General features: G+C 36.2%; 1 protein-coding gene across 1 annotated transcript in view; it reads right to left on the bottom strand.

Moving 5' to 3' along the window:
* The window catches only part of C7 (complement C7), a 58,053-nt gene extending 38,933 nt beyond the window's left edge, over nt 1-19,120 (bottom strand). The window contains exons 1-4 of the mRNA XM_012777782.3: nt 18,938-19,120; nt 6,801-6,856; nt 4,899-4,974; nt 1,435-1,576 (exon numbers count right to left, since the gene is read on the bottom strand). Of these exons, the coding sequence (XP_012633236.2) occupies nt 1,435-1,576; nt 4,899-4,974; nt 6,801-6,856; nt 18,938-18,943 (280 nt within the window). The 5' untranslated portion in view covers nt 18,944-19,120. The remainder of the gene's footprint in view (nt 1-1,434; nt 1,577-4,898; nt 4,975-6,800; nt 6,857-18,937) is intronic.
* Nucleotides 19,121-20,343: the final 1,223 nt, after the last annotated feature.

The following is a 20,343-nucleotide window of genomic DNA, read 5'->3' as shown; positions in this document are numbered from 1 at the left end:
TTATGTACTATTCTGCCATTAAAGCTTTAATATTTTTCTTATTTCAGCATATTATGGGGGTACAAATGTTAAGGGTATTGCCCATTGCCCATGCCCCCTTCTCCCCTCGAGTCAGAGCTTCAAGTGTGACCATCCCCCAAATGTTGCACATCTCACTCATTATGTTTAATTTTTTTTTTTTTGAGACAGAGTCTTGCTCTGTCACCCCTGCTAGTGTGCAGTGGTACCATCACAGCTCACAGCAACCTCAAACTTCTAGGCTCAAGCCATTCTCCTGCCTCAGCCTCCCAAGTAGCTGGGACTACAGGCACATACCACCACGCCTCGCTAATTTTTTCTATTTTTTGTAAAGACAGAGTCTCGCTTTTGCTCAGGCTGGTCTCGAACTCCTGGCCTCAAGCAATCCTCCTGCCTCAGCCTCCCAGAGTGCTAGGATTACAGGCGTAAGCCACCAGACCCAGCCAAACTTTAGCACTAATATTTTTGAGGGAAGAGACTATGTGTTCCATTTTCATATCCACAACTATCATCACTATATTCAGAACATGACAAGAATAATAAGTGTTTACTAAAAGTTGTTGAATTAATCTGGCTACATAAATGCAACATAGATAATAGGTAAAGTAATATTCAATGCCAAAATTTTCAATGTTTTGATCACCCTATACATAGCAGTGACTGATATTGCTCCTTGATTTGCTAATTAGAGCTACTTTTCTTGTAAACATAATAATTGGGGCAGCCACATTGTTTTTGCCCAATCTTAATGTACATACCAGAATCACTCTGCATCTTTACCAAAAATGCACTGTCAAGAATTGTTTGGGTCTGTCAAGAGCCAGAGTTCTATTCAAAGAGGCAAAGAGTATTCTCATCTTTCTTACCTGTTGTCTCCCCTTGCATTGAAAAGAATGATAGATAAGTGTGTGATTAATACATCCACAAAAACACTGCTGATATTTGGAGGAAATTAATTTATAGGTCAATATAAATTCAGTAAATTTAACACACATATATCAAGCAAGTCAAACAAATAGCATGTGAATTTACAGTCTGCGTGCTGAGCCTATAACAAACATATTACCTGGGCCAGGCGCGGTGGCTCACGCCTGTAATCCTAGCACTCTGGGAGGCCGAGGCAGGCGGATTGCTCAAGGTCAGGAGTTCGAAACCAGCCTGAGCAAGAGTGAGACCCCGTTTCTACTATAAATAGGAAGAAATTAATTGGCCAACTAATATATATAAAAAAAATTAGCCGGGCATGGTGGCACATGCCTGTAGTCCCAGCTACTTGGGAGGCTGAGGCAGGAGGATTGCTTGAGCCCAGGAGTCTGAGGTTGCTGTGAGCTAGGCTGACGCCACGGCACTCACTAGCCTGGGCAACAAAGCGAGACTCTGTCTCAAAAAAAAAAAAAAAAAAAAAAAACATATTACCTGAAAAACACCTGAAACGTTCTCCACATCCCTCCTCTGTTGGACATCCTCTTGTAGGTTCACAGGACTGTGTTTCAAAAGCACTCCCAGTACAAGGCTGGCCCCCGTACTGCCCATACACAGCAACTGACCTCCTGCGAGTCTAAACACAAAGCATGTAGTGATTTTCTTTTAGGTAGCTCCAGTTTTCTTTATCAGAGTAATAAAATCTGAGAGAAATTAATACAATTTGAGAAACAATGTCTGGGAAATTGTTCTGGTGTTCTACAGAAGTAAAACCTCAAAATCAATGGGTCTGCAGACCCACTTGTCTTTGAGCTCAGTGGCAGTTGGATTATTATTTACAAGGAGCTTCCAACAATATATTTATTTCCAGGGTTAAAAGCAAAAAGAAAACTTTTTTAGTGAATCCTTAAGAAAGTAACCTGAAAAAGTCAAGTGTACCTGGGTAGACACATAAGCAAATAGAGTACAACATAGAATGATTAATGTTTTTGCCAAAGCTGTACCAAGAACTAATTAGAAAAAATGAAATGAATTGTGCAGGAGAGAGGGTAAGTGTACTTGGAGGGGTGTTAAGATGAAGCAGAGTTAGGGTAACCATTAGAAAAGTGGTAGCAATTGAATTAAGCTGAACCTTAATCCTTTTTCAGAAAGAAAGGCAAGGGAAAACAATTCAGGGAAAAATATATAATACGGAGATCAAATTTACAAAATAGAAATCTAACTAGTTCAAAGGTGAAGCTACATCAACAATGGAATTTTTTTTTCTCAGAATGTGGCCTCATTTGGACATATACAATGGAATTTTAATAAACAATCTAAAACATTGACCTCTGAAGTGAAAAATATGTGAAAAACAAGCCTCTTGGGGGAAAAGAGCAGTACAGAAAAATTGAGGAAATGATCAAACTAAATGAGAAACTTACAATTAATTTATCCTAAAGTTTATTTAATCCTCATTCAATATGAAGACATGTATCTAATGTTTAAACAAAATGAAATATCTACAGAATCATTTTCCTCCCCACTGGCAATCAAAGGAACATCTTTTAGGTTCTTTGTGTCCTCGCCTCTTCTCCGTTAATAAAAACAAACCTGATCTGAGTTTCCCAAGGATCTAAACCTTGAACAAAGATCAACAGGGAAGAGTCAGTGTACACACCAATGTTAGATTTATTCGTCCATCCTAAATTGGGTTAGAAGTGGGGATTCCTGGGGACAAGGGGTCACAGTGATATAGTTTGAACTCTGGGCAGGTTGGCATCAGCCAGAGCCTGGCTCTGGTGCCTTTCATTGTGTCTAAACAGAGGAGCCACAGATGAATGTGAGTGGAGAATGGAACCCAGTAAAGTTTCTTAATACATTTTTGGTTTCTGTTTTTACTTGATGAAGACGCCTGTCATGTGTAGCTAATCAATGTGTTCTTTTCTGAGGTTCCATTGCACAGATCATGCTGTTTGCACAAGGAACATTCTCCTTCCCCCCTTAGCAGGGTGCCCTTCACAGCTGCACACTCTCAGCAGTCCCATTCTCACCTGCCAGATTCGGATCTTGTGACCCTTTTTCATTTTCTCTTGTCTCCTTCTAAATGAAAATTTTGTTTTTATAACCTAGGGATGTATCCATTGCATGACTTTCACTCAAAGAAAAAATTACTTACATGAAAAATAGCCTCTATTTCTCTACTTCTATTTAGTGTTCTTTCTGTTTTTAAATTATAAAAATGTTTTATATGTTTGGTGTTTCTTTGGCTTTTGCCTTGTTATTCACGTACCTCTTTGCCTGTAGTCAGAGTTGTCATCTATTACATTTGCTAGAAAACAAATTCTTCATTTGTGTAACTTGTTTTAAAATACCTCTCATTGGCTGGACACAGTGGCTCACACCTATAATCCTAACACCCTGGGAGGCCAAGGTGGGTGGATTGCTCAAGGTCAAGAGTTCAAAACCAGCCTGAGCAAGAGCGAGACCCTGTCTCTACTAAAAATAGAAAGAAGTTAATTGGCCAACTAAAAATATATAGAAAAAAATTAGCCAGGCATGGTGGCACATGCCTGTAGTCCCAGCTACTCAGGAGGCTGAGGCAGTAGGATTGCTTGAGCCCAGGAGTTTGAGGTTGCTGTGAGCTAGGCTGATGCCACGGCACTCTAGCCTGGGCAACAGAGTGAGACTCTGTCTCAAAAAATAAAATAAAATAAAATAAATAAAATACCTCTCATGTAGGTACTAAATAAATGTTTGATGAAAATGATAATAATGATGATGCTTGATGCTTCAAAACAGAAATTATCTTCATATTATAATGTGGTTGTTATTTTCATAATTAAAAAATGATTTTTAAATATATATTTTTATCCAAAATGGACTGCTTTAAAAATATTTAACTATTCAAATGTTCAGACACTTTATAACGAACATTGTATTTCTAGGAATTTATCCTCAGAAAATTATGGGAAAAGAGGACAAATATTTGTGTATAAAATGTTTCTTAAAGTTCAATTTATACTAACAAAAATGGAAACAACCTAAATATCAAACAACAAAAAAGTAGGTAAGTAAGATAGGTATATGCATATAGTGGAATATAATAAGTTGTTACAAGTTATTATGCTGATAGTGTAATGTTAGGTTAGAATAGTAAAACATAAAACTGTGATCAAATAATCTTATTTTTTTTAATTATAAGCACATAGAAGGAAAATAAGCTGAAAGAATAAATACCAAAACATTGATATATCTGTTCCTCCTAAATTGTAGAATTATGAGTAGTACTTTCTTTCTTTATACCTTTCTGTATTTTCTTCAATGAACATTTTATAATTAGGAAAAAAACAGACATTTTTAGAAGTACTCTATAGTACTATAGAAGTATATAGTACTATAGAAGTACTATAGAAGTATATAGTACTATAGAAGTACTCTGTAGTACTTGACCTATACAGGTCAAGTCTAACATTTATTTGTATTACTTAGGAATTAAATTTTAAAGCATTGCAAAATGTTTTATTTTTCACAGCCGTGAAGTAAAATCAAGCAACAATTTTGTGAAGTAAAACCAAGCAATGATTTTGCTATTTGTTAGTGTTTGCTTGAAATGAGAAGAAAAGTTGAACCCAGTGAATATAAAACAAATGTTAAATTATCTACAGATTTTATTTCATGTTATTCCTATTTCCTTAATAGTAAAAGAATTAATGAGTTGCCTTTAACTTTTAGCCTGTGTATATTTCTAGCTCAAAGTGAAATCTAGAAAAGTCTTTACAGAAAAATGAATGTAGAAATTACTTTATTACAATATTAATTATTAAACAAGTCACATTTTTCTCCCTTCAAAGTTACTAACAATTTTCAGGAAACATTAACATTAATTAATGAACATTCAAAGGTTAATACCATCTTAGGCATAGCTAAGCTATTTCTGCATATAAATTTATCAAATACAAAGATTTGTGGGGTCCTACCTGAGTCTTGGTACAGCCATTGCATTCTGACCAAGAGGCGTAGGAGTCCCACTGGCAATTGACTGGAGAGGAGGCACTGTTACAGTGTCAAATTGTCCATCATAAATCAGGTAGAAATACAGGTAGGGGACACAAAAAATGGTGAAAATAGTCAAAGATAGTAAAAAAACTACTTCAAAATTTTTTTCCTAAGTAAAAAAACTACTTCAACATTTTTTTCCTAAGAAACACTACAAGTATCCCTAAATACATAAAATCATAGGGAGGAAGAGCCAACTTCTTAGAGATTAACATTTATTAAACATCCATTACATACCATGTACTATGAAAACACTAGAGTTGTAGAAATAATAAAAAATATAGGTCATTGACTATTGATAGAAGGACAGAGACACCAATGCATAAACAAATAATACAATAGAGCTGATTTGATAAATTTCATAACAGAAATGTATACAATATAATGTGTCATGGAAATATAGATAAGGAAGCATTCAGAGTTGCCAGGGCAGGTGAGAACATATAGGAGGAAGGTATCATGGCCCTTGAAGGGATTCCAAATGATGAGTTGGAGAGTTACCTAGAAACTCTTCACTGAGAGACAAGAAGCTCGAATAAGACCTTATGAGATGTGGGCTAATTGGACAGAAATTTATTTAAATGTCCCTCTGTTCATTTAAGCCACTTCTCAAGCACATACCCAAGCGGGGCAATTTGAGCTTAAACAGTTCTACTCAAACAAAGCACATACTATTAGCATCTGTTTGAGTGATAAATTAATCAAGCAAGCACATGTGGGAATAGAGAGTTGACTCTCATACAACGCTCAGCTGTGGCCACATCACTAAGAGAAGGTCACATAGGTTAATTGTAAGAAATTAAGGAATCTTTGGCTAAAACAATGCTCTACAAGAGATAGAGGAACCAGGACTCCTTATTTCTGGATTCTCAACACAGTGCTAAGCTGGGAGGTATCTCTAGTCAAGGTGATTCTTGCATATCTTAAGACTGTCAGGTTACTCTGAAATTAATGAATCCCATTTGGTAATGCATGTCTCCGGTGCTTTTATAGAACTAACCTTGCTAATTTGTAGATTTATATGACACCAATGATCCAAATACCAGAGTATCTTTGACCCTTTGATAATCTGCATGTACTGTTATTTGTCTACTTTGTGTCCCAGAGAAAAACAGAGGCCCTCCACAAATGTGGAGGCTGACCAGAGGAAGCCTGCTTGGCCTTCCATCCTCTGTGTTTCTACATCACCCTGAGCAGCCTCTCTCAGAGCCCTAGTGCATTCGTGTTGCAATGGACAGCCTCGAGATCTGAATCACACAGCAGACTATTGGTGCCACCTTGCTCTTCTTTGTATCCCTGTTACCTAGCACACCCTAAACACACATTCTGATAGCTCCTTAAAGTGAACTGACCTTCCTCTGTCCATCGGTCTGATAGGGAGAGTCCAACAAGGATGTGGGTAAACAATGCTGGCTTTTTTTCAAGTCTCAAGTGCCTATAAATCTATTTTCTTTAAAAACTCTCAACCTTTAAAATCCAGAGAATGTTTTATAAGGATTGAATTTAAAGATCAAATAGTACTCTGAGGTGTATAAGTCTGCTATAATTTTCTGAATTACAGGTAAAAGCATGGTACTGGGACAAAAACCTTGAGGTATTTTTAGTCTTCAAGTTTCTTCCTAACAGGGAAAAAATAAAGTAAAATAAGAATAAGAATAAAATACCCTTTTGTTATCATTGTCTTTTCTAAAAATATGAAAAGAGAAAATATGTTGGAGGGATAAACTCACTCAAGTGGTAGGTAATGTAAAAATCTGACCACACTAAAAATTAAAAAATAATAATTTTAATGATTTCCACACACAATCCAAAAAACTTCTCACCTTGAAAATATTTGAAAGCTTCCTGTAAATCCCACCAAAATGAATAAACTTATTTCCTGAAAAAGAAAAATAAAGAGCATTATTTTAGCTTGCTTTTTTTTTTTTTTTCCAGAGACAGGATTTCGCTCTATTGCCCAGGTTGGAGTGCAGTAGCAGTCATAGCTCACTGCAACTTGAACTCCTGGACTCAAGTGATTCTCCCATCCTAGCCGCCTGAGTAGCTGGAACTATAGGTACCTGCCACCATGTCCAACTAATTATTTTATTTTTTGTAGAGACCAGGCCTCCCTATGTTGCCCAGGCTGGTCTCGAACACTTGGCCCCAAGTGATTTTCCTACCTCAGCCTCTCAAAGTACTGGGATTATAGGCATTGATTCACCATTCCTGGCCCTACATTTCTTTTTCATAATTTTAAAATGACAATTTATAACTGTATAAATTTATGGGGTACAAAGTGATGTTATGATTTAGAAATACAATATGAATAATTACATTTAGCTAGTTAACAGATCCATCACTTCAAATACTTAGTATTTTTTGTGGTGAGGAAATTCAAAATTTAGTAATTTAGCAATTTTGAAGTGTATAATACTCCATTATTAACTATATTCACCATACCACCAATAGAACTCAAAACAAAACAAAATATATTCCTCCTAATGGAGATTTTGTACCCTAGACCACCATCTCCCCAATCTCCCTACTCCCTAGCCTCGGTAATAACCATTCTAATCTCTGCTTTCATGAGCCTGATTGTTTTAGGTTCCACATGTAGATGAGAACATGTGGTATGTGTCTTTCTGTGTCTGGTATATTTCACTTAACATAATGTTCTCCACCCTCATCCATGTTGTCATAAATGATAGAATTTCCTCCTCTTTTAAGGCTCAATAGTATTCCATTGTGTATATATACCACATTTTCTTTATCCATTCATCTGTTGATATATTCTTAGGTTGATTCCATAACTTGACTACTGAGAATAGTGCTACAATAAACATGGGAGTGCAGACATCTCTTCAACAAACTGATTTCAAACCTTTTGGGTAAATACCCAAAAATGGGATTGCTAGATCACATGGTAATTCTATTTTTAGTTTATTTGAGGAACTTTGATACAGTTTTCTATAATAGTTGTACTAATTTACATTCCCACCAACAGTGTACAAAGGTTCCATTTTCTCCACATCCACACCAACACTTGTTATCTTTTGTCTTCTTGATAATAACCATTCTGGCAAGTGTGAGATGATAACTCATTGTTATTTTAATTTGTATTTCCTTAATTATTAGCAATGTTGAGAATTTTTAACATATCTATTGGCTATTTGTATGTCTTCTCTTGAAAAATGTCTATGCAAGTCCTTTGCCCATTTTTTAATTGGGTTTTTTGTTTTCTTGTCATTGAGTTTTTTAAACTCCTTGTATATTTTGGATTTTAACCCCTCATCAAGTATAGAGCGTGCAAATATTTTTTCCCAATCTGTAGCCTCTGCACAGTTCATTGTTTCCTCTGCTATGCAGAAGCTTTTTAATTTGTTGTAATCACATCTCTCTATTTTTGTTTTTGTTGCCTGCAATTTTGGGGTCAAATACAAATTATCACTGCCCAGACCAATGTCATGTAGTTTTTCCCCTAGGCTTTCTTCAAGTAGTTTTACCATTTTTATTCTGGTCTTACGTTTAAGTCTTTAATTCATTTTGAGTTGAATTTTGTAGATGGTGTGAGATAAGGATCCAATTTCATCCTGTATGTGGATATGCAGTTTTCCCAACATCATTTATTAAAGAGACTATCCTTTTCTCATTGTGTATTCTTGACACCTTTGACAAAAATCAATGGACCATACATGTATGGATTTATTTCTGGGCCCTTTATTCTGTTCAATTGGTCAATGTAACTATTTTCTTGCCAACATCATGCTGTTTTAATTACTGTAGTTTTGTAGTATAGTTTGAAAGCAGGAAGTGTGATATCCGACTTCATTCTTTTTGTTCATGATTGTCTTGGTTTTTTGTGGTTCCATGTGAGTTTTAAGATTTTTTTCCCTATTTCTATGAAAAATTATGTTGTAATTTTGAAAGGAATTGCATTGACTCTGTAGATCATTTGGGGAAATATGGACATAATAACAATATTAATTCTTCCAACCCATGAACATATAGGATATCTTTCCATTTATTTGTGTCTTTAATTTCCTTCATCAACATTTTATAAGTTTTGGTGCAAAGGTTTTTCACCTTCTTGGTTAAATTTCTTTGTAAGCTTTTTTTTTTTTTTCTTTTTTAGCTATTGTAAATGGTGTTTTTTCTTTATTTCTTTTTTGGATCATTCTTTGTTAGTGTATAAAATCACTACCAACTTTTTATTGTTGATTTTATACCCTGAAACTTTACTGTTTAACAGCTTTTTTTGGTAGGGTTTTTATATATAAGATCATGTCATCAGCAAATATTGAAAATTTTACTTCATCGTTTCCTATTTTGATGTCTTTTATTTCTTTTCCTTGCCTAACTGCTCTGGCAAGGATTTCTAATACTATGTTGAATAGAAATGACAAGAGTGGGCATCCTTGTCTTGTTTCAGATCTTAGAGGAAAGGCTTCTAATTTTTCATCATTAAATATAGTTTTATCTGTGGACCCTTCATATATGGCCTTGATTGTATTGAAGTACATTTCTTCTGTGCCTAATTTGGTGAGAGTTTTTATTATGAAATGTTGTTGAATTTTGTCAAATGCTTTTTCTGTATCTAATGAGATGATCATATATTTTGTCCTTCATTCTCTTGATGTGATGTATTACATTTATTGATTTATGTATGTTGGGCCATTTTTATATCCCACAGATAGATTCTATTTTATCATGCTAGATGATCCTTTTGTTACTGAATTTTCGTCTATGTTCATCAATGATAATGGCATGTAATTTTCTTTTATTATTTAATATAATATTTTTGTCTGGCTTTGGTATCAGAATAATGCTGGCCTTGTAAAAAAAAAAAGAGTTTGGAAGTATTCTCTCCTTTTTGATATTTTGGAAAAGTTTGAGAAGGATTGGTATTAGTTCTTTTTTTTTTTTTTTTTTTTTTTTTTTGAGACAGAGTCTCGCTTTGTTGCACAGGCTAGAGTGAGTGCCATGGCGTCAGCCTAGCTCACAGCAACCTCAAACTCCTGGGCTCAAGCAATCCTGCTGCCTCAGCCTCCCGAGTAGCTGGGACTACAGGCATGCGCCACCACGCCCGGCTAATTTTATATATATATATATATTAGTTGGCCAATTAATTTCTTTCTATTTATAGTAGAGACGGGGTCTTGCTCTTGCTCAGGCTGGTTTCGAACTCCTGACCTCGAGCAATCCGCCCGCCTCGGCCTCCCAGAGTGCTAGGATTACAGGCTTGAGCCACCGCGCCCGGCCAGTTCTTTTTTATATGTTTGGTATAATTCAGCTATGAAGCCATGAGATCCCGGGCTTTTCTTTGTTGCAGATTTTTTATTACTGATTTAATCTCCTTACTCAGTTTTGGTCTATTTAGATTTTCTATTTCTTTTTTTTTCTCCCCTACCTAAATTAGTGCACTTCTTTGTAAAACAACTTTCACCTATAGAATCCTAACAAATGTTTGCTGTGTCCTCTGATTTAAGCCACTCCAACTCAATGTCATGTTTTATTATGCTTTTGGGAGTCACAAACTAGATTGGACTTGAAAGACGTCTTTTGTGCAAGGAGTGGCAAGTCTCGCCAGTTAGAACCAGCAGAATTAGTTTGGCACCAGGGTGAGCTGAATATGGCAGCATGTACACAAAATCTAATCCAAATCCTAACCCACCAGCTTTTATTGCGGCAGTTTAATAGTCACAGCAAAACCAGAATGTGGCCTCAAGGTATCACAGGGCCAGCTCCATCTTTTGTCTAGGCTTGGGCGATGTGAAACTAGGGCCAGGCCCAGCATTTCCTGGGTGACATGAAATTTACAGCCAGGGCTGGGAGAAGCCAAGGACAACAGCTGCGCTGTGGGGCCCTGCAGGGGCCACTGCCATGCAAGTAGGGCTCACACCGCTCAGCTTCACAGTTGTCACCAGCTATCCCCCTCCCACCTCCCAACCCCCACCCATTACCCCTACCCTGGTCTCCTGGCCCTGCATTGGCTGACAGGGTTAGACTCCCAGAGCCCAGCACACAGCAGCTGGCCTCATGCACTACATGCTGATCCCACAGCTCTAATCGCCTCTGTCACCACGCCCACCGCCAGAGGCTCTGCTGCTACAGCTCATTCCAGATTTTCTATTTCTTTATGATTCAGGCTTTGTAGATTGTATGTGTCTAGGAATTTACTGATTTCTTCTAACTTAGACAGTTTGTTGCTGTAAGGTTATTCGTAGTAATATTTTATGATCCTTTGTATTTTTGTGTTATTACCGTGTTTTTCTGAAAATAAGACCTACCCATAAAATAAGCCCTAGCAGGATTTCTAAGCATTTGCCTAATATAAGCCCTACCCCAAAATAAGACCTAGTGATGGACATGGCTATGCAGCAAATCTGCACAACCCATGCATTTCCTTGGGGAGCGGTAAAGAAGACAAGCAGCCCTTTTCATCTGCCCCATCGTGACAGCTACTATCCCAGAGGTGACCGGAAAGGTGAAGGTAGCCCCACCAACAAGGTTGGCTCCCCCTGTCAGGTCCCGGCCATCCTGTGCGTGCTGCAAGCTGAGGCTTTGAGGGGAAAATAACACATCCCCTGAAAATAAGCCCTAGGGTGTCTTCTTAAGGAAAAGTAAATATAAGACCCTGTCTTATTTTCGGGGAAACTTGGTAGTTGTAATGTCTTCTCTTTCATTTCTGATTTGATTTATTTGAATCTTCACTCTTCATTTTTTAGTTTAGCTAAAGTTTTGTCAATTTTGTTTAGCTTTTCAAAAAAAAAAAACGACTCTTAGTTTAGGTGATCTTTTATATTCTTTTTCTAGTCTCTATTTCCTTTATTTTTGCTATTATTTTCTTCCTTCTGCTAACTTTGGCTTAGTTTGTTCCTCTTTTTCTGGTTCCTTGAGATATAATGTTAGGTTGTTTACTAAAGATCTTCCTTCTTTTTGATGTAGGCATTTATTGCTATAACTTTTCCTCTTGGAACTGTTTTTGTTGTATCCCATAGGTTTGGGTATGTTGTGTTTCCATTTTTGTTTGTCTCAAGATATTTTTTAAGCTTCCCTTTTAATTTAATTGACCCATTGGTTGTTGAAGAGAATGTTGTTTAACTTCTGTGTTTTTGTTAATTTTTACAAACTCCTCTCATTATTGATTTCTAGTTTCATGCCATTGTGGTCAGAAAAGATAATTGACATAATCTGAACCTTCTTGAATTTGCTGAGGCTTGTTTTATGCCTTAACATGTAATCTATCATGGAGAATGTTCTCTGTGCACTTGAGAATATATATTCTCAAGTATATATTGGGTGGAATGTTCTATATATGTCTGGTAGGTTTATTTGGTCTAAGGTGTTGTTCAAGTCCAATCTATTCTTATTAATTCTCTGTCTGGAGTATCTGTTCATTGTTGAAAATGGAACATTAAAGCCCCCTACTGTTATTGTATTATAATCTATCTCTTCCTTCAGATCCTTTAATATTTGTTTTATATATTTAGGTGCTCCAATGTTGGGTGTATACATATTTACAATTGTTATCTTTTCAATAAATTGGTCCCTTTATCATTATATAATGTACTTCTTTGTTTCTTTTTTACAGTTTTTGACTTAACATCTATGTTGTCTGGTATAAGTATAGCTACTTCTGCTCTCTTTTGGTTTCTGCTTGTGTAAAATATCTTTTTCTGTCCCTTAACTCTCAGTTTACGTATGCCTTTAATAGTGAGGTGAGTTTCTTGTAGGTAACAACATATAGCGGGGTCTTATTTTTTAATCCATTCACTCACTCTGTCTTTTCATTGGAGAATTCAATCCATTTACGCTTAATGTAATTATTGATGGATAAGGACTTACTACTACAATTTTATTAGTTATTTTCTGGTTGTTTTGTAGATATATTGTCTCTTCCTCTTTTGTTGTTGTTCTTTGTGGTTTGATGGTTTTATGTAGTTTTATGAATCCTTTCCATTTTAGTTTTGTGGTTCTACTGAAGATTTTTGCTTTGTGGTTACCGCAAGGCTTACATAGAACATCTTAAAACAGCCTATTTCAAGCTAATAACAATTTAACTTTGATTACATACAATTCTACAGATTTTTGCTACCCCTCCCCCCATTTTATGCTTTTGATGTCAGTATTTATATTTTGTAATGTGTATCCTTTGACAATTTATTTTAGCTATATTGTAATTGTTATTAATAGGTTTGTCTTTAGCTTGCATTTCTTAAATGAATTGAAAGCCAAACATTTGTACAAGTCAAGATTTGTAAGTTGGGAGCATAAAAAGTGAAAGAACCATGGAGAAGGCTAAATGGCTCTGCTTTTAAGTTTCCATTTTAAAATAGACATTTAAAGGATCTTTAAAAAATTCAAATTAGAACTACCATATGATCCAGCAATCCTCCTACTAGGTATATGTCCAAAGGACATGAAATCAATATATTAAAGAGATATCTGCATTCTCATGTTCATTGCTGCATTATTCACAATAGCCAAGATATGGAATCAACCTAAGTGTCCATCAAGGAATGAAAGGATAAAGAAAATGTGGTATATGTACACAATTGGTTTACTGTTTATTTTTTTTTAAAAGGAAATCCTGTCATTTACAACAAAATAGATTAACTGAGCATTATGTTAAGTGAAATAAGCCAAGCACTGAAAGACAAATACCACATGATCTCACTTATATTTAAAATCTAAAAATGTTGAACTCATAGAAGTAGAGAGCAGATAGTGGTTATCAGGGCTGTGGGGGCAGGGTGGAGATTGTTGGGGAGATGTTGGCCAAAGGATATAAAATTTCAGGTAGCTAGAATGTTTAAGTTCAAGAGATCTATTGTACAAAATGGTTACTTAGATAATAACAATGTGTTATGTTCTTAAAAATTGCTAAGAGAAGCCGGGCGTGGTGGCTCACGCCTGTAATCCTAGCACTTTGGGAGGCTGAGACGGGTGGATTGCTCAAGGTCAGGAGTTCGAAACCAGCCTGAGCGAGACCCCGTCTCTACCAAAAATAGAAATAAATTAATTGACCAACTAAAAATATATATACAAAAAAAAAAAATTAGCCGGGCATGGTGGCGCATGCCTGTAGTCCCAGCTACTCGGGAGGCTGAGGCAGTAGGATCGCTGAGTCCCGGAGATTGAGGTTGCTGTGAGCCAGGCTGACGCCACGGCACTCACTCTAGCCTGGGCAACAAAGTGAGACTCTGTCTCAAAAAAAAAAAAAAAAAAAATTGCTAAGAGAGTAAATCTTATGTGTTCTCACTGCAAATGATAAATATAAGAGGTAATGCATATGGTTAATTATCTAAATTGAGCCATTCTACAATGTATACATACTTGAAGACATGTATGCAATAAATACATATAATTTTTATTTGTCAATTAAAATAAATAAATTAGAAAATGAATAAATAATTTTTTAAATTACAGTTTTATATAATTCTGTTGACCCCCATCTCTTCTTCTTGTTCATTTCTATAAAGACAACTAGGGGTTAGGCAATGTCATAGACAAACAATTTGAAAATACTCAGTACAGTTAAATGGCCTCAAGCATTCCCTTAGGGTCCTATAATCTTTTAGTCCCTTTCTCCACTCCCCTTCTCTCTAACTTCAGCATCCAGAAGGACACCCAGAGGAGAGAAAGCCTGGAAGACATAGTAGTGCTAATGGTCAGTTAAAGGGAAATGAACTTTGTAAATGAGTAATTAAAAGTGGAGGCACACCCGTAGGCAGGGGGCAGTGACTTTCATTTTAATCCTTAGTACTGTGGGTGGTTCCTTCAGTATTGAAAACACCCTGGAGCCCCCCCCTCCCCCCGCGGTGGCTCACACCTGTAATCCTAGCACTCTGGGAGCCCGAGGATGGCTCAAGGTCAAGAGTTTGAAACCAGCCTGAGCAAGAGCGAGACCCTGTCTCTACTATAAATAGAAAGAAATTAATTGTCCAACTAATATATAGAGAAAAAATTAGCCAGGCATGGTGACACATGCATGGCACTCATTCTAGCCTGGGCAACAAAGTGAGACTCTGTCTCAAAAAAAAAAAAAAAAAAGAGAAAAGAAAACACCCCTGAGGTCTTTTATAATCATCTTTATGTGATAGCACAAGCCTAAATATTGAGGATCGAACAGGTTACAAAATTATATATAAAATGTGATTATATTTCGTTTGAAAACTCAAATATATATTGAAAAACAAATCTAGAAAGAAATATAACAAAGGATAATAGCTTATTTCTGGTTGTGAAATTATAGGGGGTTTCTGTTATTTTTACTTATCCGTATTTTCCTACTTTAACTGACAACTAAAGGGGTGGGGATACAATTCAAATCTTTATTGATGATTTTCTAAGAATATCCAATGCATCCAATTTATAATCAGTATAAAAGACCTTTAAATCATTTTATCCCTCATTTTAACAAGCCAATATTCTTTCTATTCTCCCTGAGCTCCCCAAACCTCTTTTCTCTCAATGTACCTATAAAGTGTCTTCTCAACATTTTTTCCAGATCCTTCCATTAACCCTCCTAGATCACTTATCTTTTATTAAGTATCTTCCTTTTAGTGGTAAAATCCTAATTGCCTACTTTGAGCTTTTATAGTTCTATAAAACTTTAAGCCTATCATCCTGATTAGCATATCCAAAAGGATGGATACCAAGGAGCTGGAAAAGAATAAACAATAGTAGGAAAAAGCTATGAACACTTTACTGATATCAACAAACATGTGAAGCATGTAATTTTTGTGGGGTTTTTTGTTTTAAATTATAAATTATGTGGGATTTTTATTTTTCTGTTTTTGTTTTTGTTTTGTTTTTACTTTTTCAATAATGTGCCTTTCCTCCATGCTATGTCAATTAATTTTTTCTGTTCCTGGGAAGGGCTATCTCATAGCTTTACTAATCACTCTTAAGCATTAACAAATAGTCACATTTTCAGAAAATAAAAATTCTGGAACAATCTAATATTCAAACTTCAGTATATCGTCCAATTTTAAATTTCTCTCCTACTCCCAGTTTCTGGGTGTTTTTAATGGGGAGGCGTGGGTGCATTTAAAAATTCCTCCAACTTAACTCCTCTTCCCCACTTCCTCAAGCTGCCTTGGTCTCCTTCATAGAGCAGGAAGAAAGAAAGGGGCAGAATCAAAAAGAACCTTGCTTGATTGATCAAGTTGAAGTCTGGTGATGGTAAATCAGGATGTGTTAGATGTTTGAATGCTGATTTTTTATCTCTTAAGGTGTTTGTGGTTCTTTGGATGTCTCTCCACCAGGGATCCATAACCACTATTCTCTGGCACAAATGATTCATCCTTTTGTTCATCACTTTTGATCTCACCAGTGCCTGCTTCCTGGGAGTCCTCTACAAACTGATGCTATTTGTTGTGGTTGCTGTATACTGTAGGCAGTCAGTCTCTAAGGCAGACTCCCTGACCACTCAAGTCTGGCTCCCTCCCAAAGACCCACACCTGGTCCACGGGATACCTTCGCACATCCTTGTCCTGCCAAACTCTGACTGTCCAGACTGTAAACTGATGCTGCTGAGTTGATTTATTCTGCTGAAGGCAAGCTTGTGTCTTTAAATTTTCTCAAACGTGCAAAAGGTATCACTCTCTATATTCCTCATACAGCAGGGGACACAATCTCACATACACTTGTAAATGAGGATAGCCTACAGGTTACCAAACAGATTTGGAAATACTCTTCGTAATACTGCACAAAATGACCAGCATCTCACTTTAATATGTAGGGTACTTGTTGTTGACTAATACGTTGAATACTTATTGTTCTTGGCCTTTGACTCTCACCCAAAATGGGCATCATGAAAAAAATAATTTTAAACATCCTGTCTGATATATTTTTAAAGAATTTCAACCAAATTTCAGGGAGTACACTTTTTATCGTGAGTGCCTTTGCCAACACCTTTCCCATTGCATACTAGTTATTATACGTCATCAAGGTCTGCTTATTATAAGGCCAGTTCTTCCGTGAGTTAAACTAGCTGAATCTACTAATCAAAAGCATTTTTTTTTAATTTTGCTATCCGGGTCCCTGAAAAAAAAGCATATACTATTCCTTGCCTTTGGGTAGAGTATCTTATCAAATGGACAAGAGAAAACAGTCACAAATAAATAATCACATGAACGACAGAGATAGACACACATCTAAACTGACACTATAAAAGAATCACTTTGGTATTTTTGTACTGTGTCAAAGTAGCTAAACTGGAACTACATTTCTCTGAATTCTCTTCTCTTCCTTCTCATACTGACTGAGCATTAGCTTTACCTCCTTCTTCTATTATGTTCCAGTTACAGACCTGATTTGAGACATCACTGTGCCTGACTATATCACAGCCCTCTGGGAACCACTTCCTAGGTTCACAGATGACAAGCTCAACTCGATCCTGGAAGGGCAGAGTAAATAGCTGGCCCACAGCCCGCTAAGAGGGAAGCCCCTTTGGTTCCAAAGTCCTTGTTAAACACCTCAGACCTAAGTTATCTCCTATCCAAGGGATACAGAATGAAAGGGAATTCAAGGACCACCTCTCTAAATTTAGTTCACATGGATGGTGGGGGTTGGAGGGGCCTAAAGATTATTATCCTTTAAAAGGTCGGACATGGAAGCCATTTCTGATATCTTCATAGTCCAGGGCTTTTTCCTAAGTTGCCCTTCTTTGAAACGTATCACAAAAGCATGCCCTTCAGGTTTACTGTAAAAATATGAATATCTACTTTCAAATACATGTAGGAACTCTGCATACAGGTTAGAATAAAACAATTGCTTTGTTGATATTCTGACAACCAATTAAAGGATAAAAGTATATTTATTATCACAGCAGTAAAATGCCATAATAATAAATGATTAAACAAATTCTTAAGCACAAAGCAATTATTAAGATGTCGCATCATAAAATAAATAAGGAAACTGATTGACAGTTAATAAGAACATTAGGAGAAAACATGTTAACTAGATGACTTTAGGAAGAGATCATATTCTTTTTGAGCTAACAAATGTTCTAAATTTTTAAATAAAAATATAAGATTGAGTAATAGAGATTAGATTATAATTCTGACTTCGTGAGGTTACCTTGTGTTCTAGCATAACATTAAACAAAGTAACTTTGTGATTTGTGTTTAATTTTTAATTAACTTAATTCCACATAAGGCATAGGTAATTGAGACCTATATCTCACTTCTCTGTACCCATTGGTAAGTGAGCATGGATTCAGTATTGCAGATGGACAGCACAAAACCCAGCAGCTGACAGGACTGCAAAATTATTGCTCCAGTATTATAATGCAGCATTGTTAAAGTTTAAATACTGAAATTTACAATAATAAAATTGTAATAGCTATTTCAACTTATTTTTGCATCCCAGAAATTCAGTCTACGGTAGTGATTTCTGTCTTTGGCCTTGTTTTTGATTGAATAATATTTTTTTTAACATTTGGCCATTTTGCATTGGGCTAACATGCGTATTTGGTAAACCCTTTACTTTCACTTCATCTATTTGTGTCTTCTACTCTAACAATCCTGACCCTTTCCTCAAAGATTCCAAATTCTAAATTTCCCAGTCTGCAAATTCACGTTCCTATAAGCTGGTAGATAAGTCAAATTACAAGGCCTCATTGCAAGGCTCCAAATCAAAACAAACAAAAACACACTGGAGGAAATGTTTCCCTAAGAAGAGACAATAGTACTATTGTATTTTTTTCATGGCTTTCTCAGAACTTTCATAAACACTGTCTCCAATTCCTGATTCCCAGTCCTCTGCACCTATAATTTAACCAAAAATAAGAAAAAGAAATTCACTTTGGCTAGCCTATCAAATATATTTAAATAAGGATTTTTTTAAAGTTATCCTCAGATCTTTTACTTCTCTGTTTTCCCATGGCCTTTTCTTTATTTGATTTCTTTCAGTTAAGCATTACAATCCTTTAATGAGATAATTTACAAAAGTAATGAAATTATTATCTTACCTTCATGTTTGGGAAAACATTCAGGGAAAAGGAGGGGAGAAATTTTCCTCTGTAAGGGCTGGGTGAGTTTTCAACAGGAGGAAGAATCCAGCAGGCTGCCTCCTTCTCTACCCGTCCCTGCTCTGGATTATCTTGGCACACATATATAGAGCGAGTGGTCCCAAGACTTAGCTCCTACCCCCACTGGGTTCTCCAGGGACACAGAGAGCCTGACCCTGTACTTAATCTGTGCCTCAAAGCCAGATGCATCTTATCAATTACACAGGCCTAAGCTACAGCCAGCTGGGACTGCTTGGAAGCTATAGATGTGTTTCTGAGAAACATATCTGTAAATCAGTAAAGACAGCAAATGTTCTCAGTTCAATGTTTAAGTGATTTTAAACCAAAAAAAGACTCTGTGTAAGGCAAGGGATAAGCCTCCTTCCTGTTTCACTACACTTAACTAAGCGGATGTTTCCGTGATTCTCTTAAACGGTGTTATGCGCCAGACTTTGAGATTAAACACTTTGTGGGAGAATAGATCTAAATACAGTTCTTTCACTCAAAATGTAAATGGAATGTTCTGGAGTAGATTTTTTTCCCACAAACAAAATACAGGCATAACACACAACCCAATTTCCATCTCTTGATGCTTAACTTTCACAGAATAATCACAAATAGCATCATTTTTTTGCAAACATATTTGAGGTCATTGAATTTTCTCAAGAACTTCCCTTAACCCTTTGATATTCAGATCACTGCAATGGAAAGTTCTGTGGAGGTCATAATCCCTGTCCATTTTCCCTTCTTCACTTTTTGCCTTGTCTTATTCTGCCAGATCTTCATTTGTTCACAGTTTTGCATTGATTCTAGCAGTTCTCCAGCATCACTTTCATACATTTCATGAAATGCTACATTTTTTTGCAAGATTTCAGATTTCCTATAGATATTGAGTTACAGTTTTATTTGCATTGTTTGGTCAAATATTCTGACACTAGCTGCTAGTACATTATGTATAGATGAACTAAGTGTTAAGTAGAAAGGAAATTTGAGAGTAACCTTACAAGTTAACAAATCCAAAACACTTGAACAACAGGAAGAAGCTCTGCTCTCCCCTCATAAATTAATGGTTGTTTTCAGAGATAAAGCTTCCACATATTTTGTGCAAACTTTTAGTGACTTGTGTGGAAGAAATTTTGCCACGGAAGAGATGACCCCTGACTCTTGAAAGAAATATTTTTTATCCAACTCCAATTGCATGAATTCCAGATGCCGTAGACTTTTCTTAAATACTTAATATGCAATTCCAAAGTCAGTGGCTTAGTTTGCACCACACCCCAAGAAGAAGATTCAAAGACTAGAATTCAATCTCAAGCCATTTTGGTTTTGTTTTGAGTAGTGATTCTGGAAAGCACTGCTGGGGATGA

Source organism: Microcebus murinus, chromosome 11, assembly GCF_040939455.1.
Source record: "Microcebus murinus isolate Inina chromosome 11, M.murinus_Inina_mat1.0, whole genome shotgun sequence".
NCBI classification, from domain to species: Eukaryota; Metazoa; Chordata; class Mammalia; order Primates; family Cheirogaleidae; genus Microcebus; species Microcebus murinus.
The sequence above is the reverse complement of the archived record's forward strand: the minus strand, read 5'-3'. Positions and strand labels throughout refer to the sequence as shown.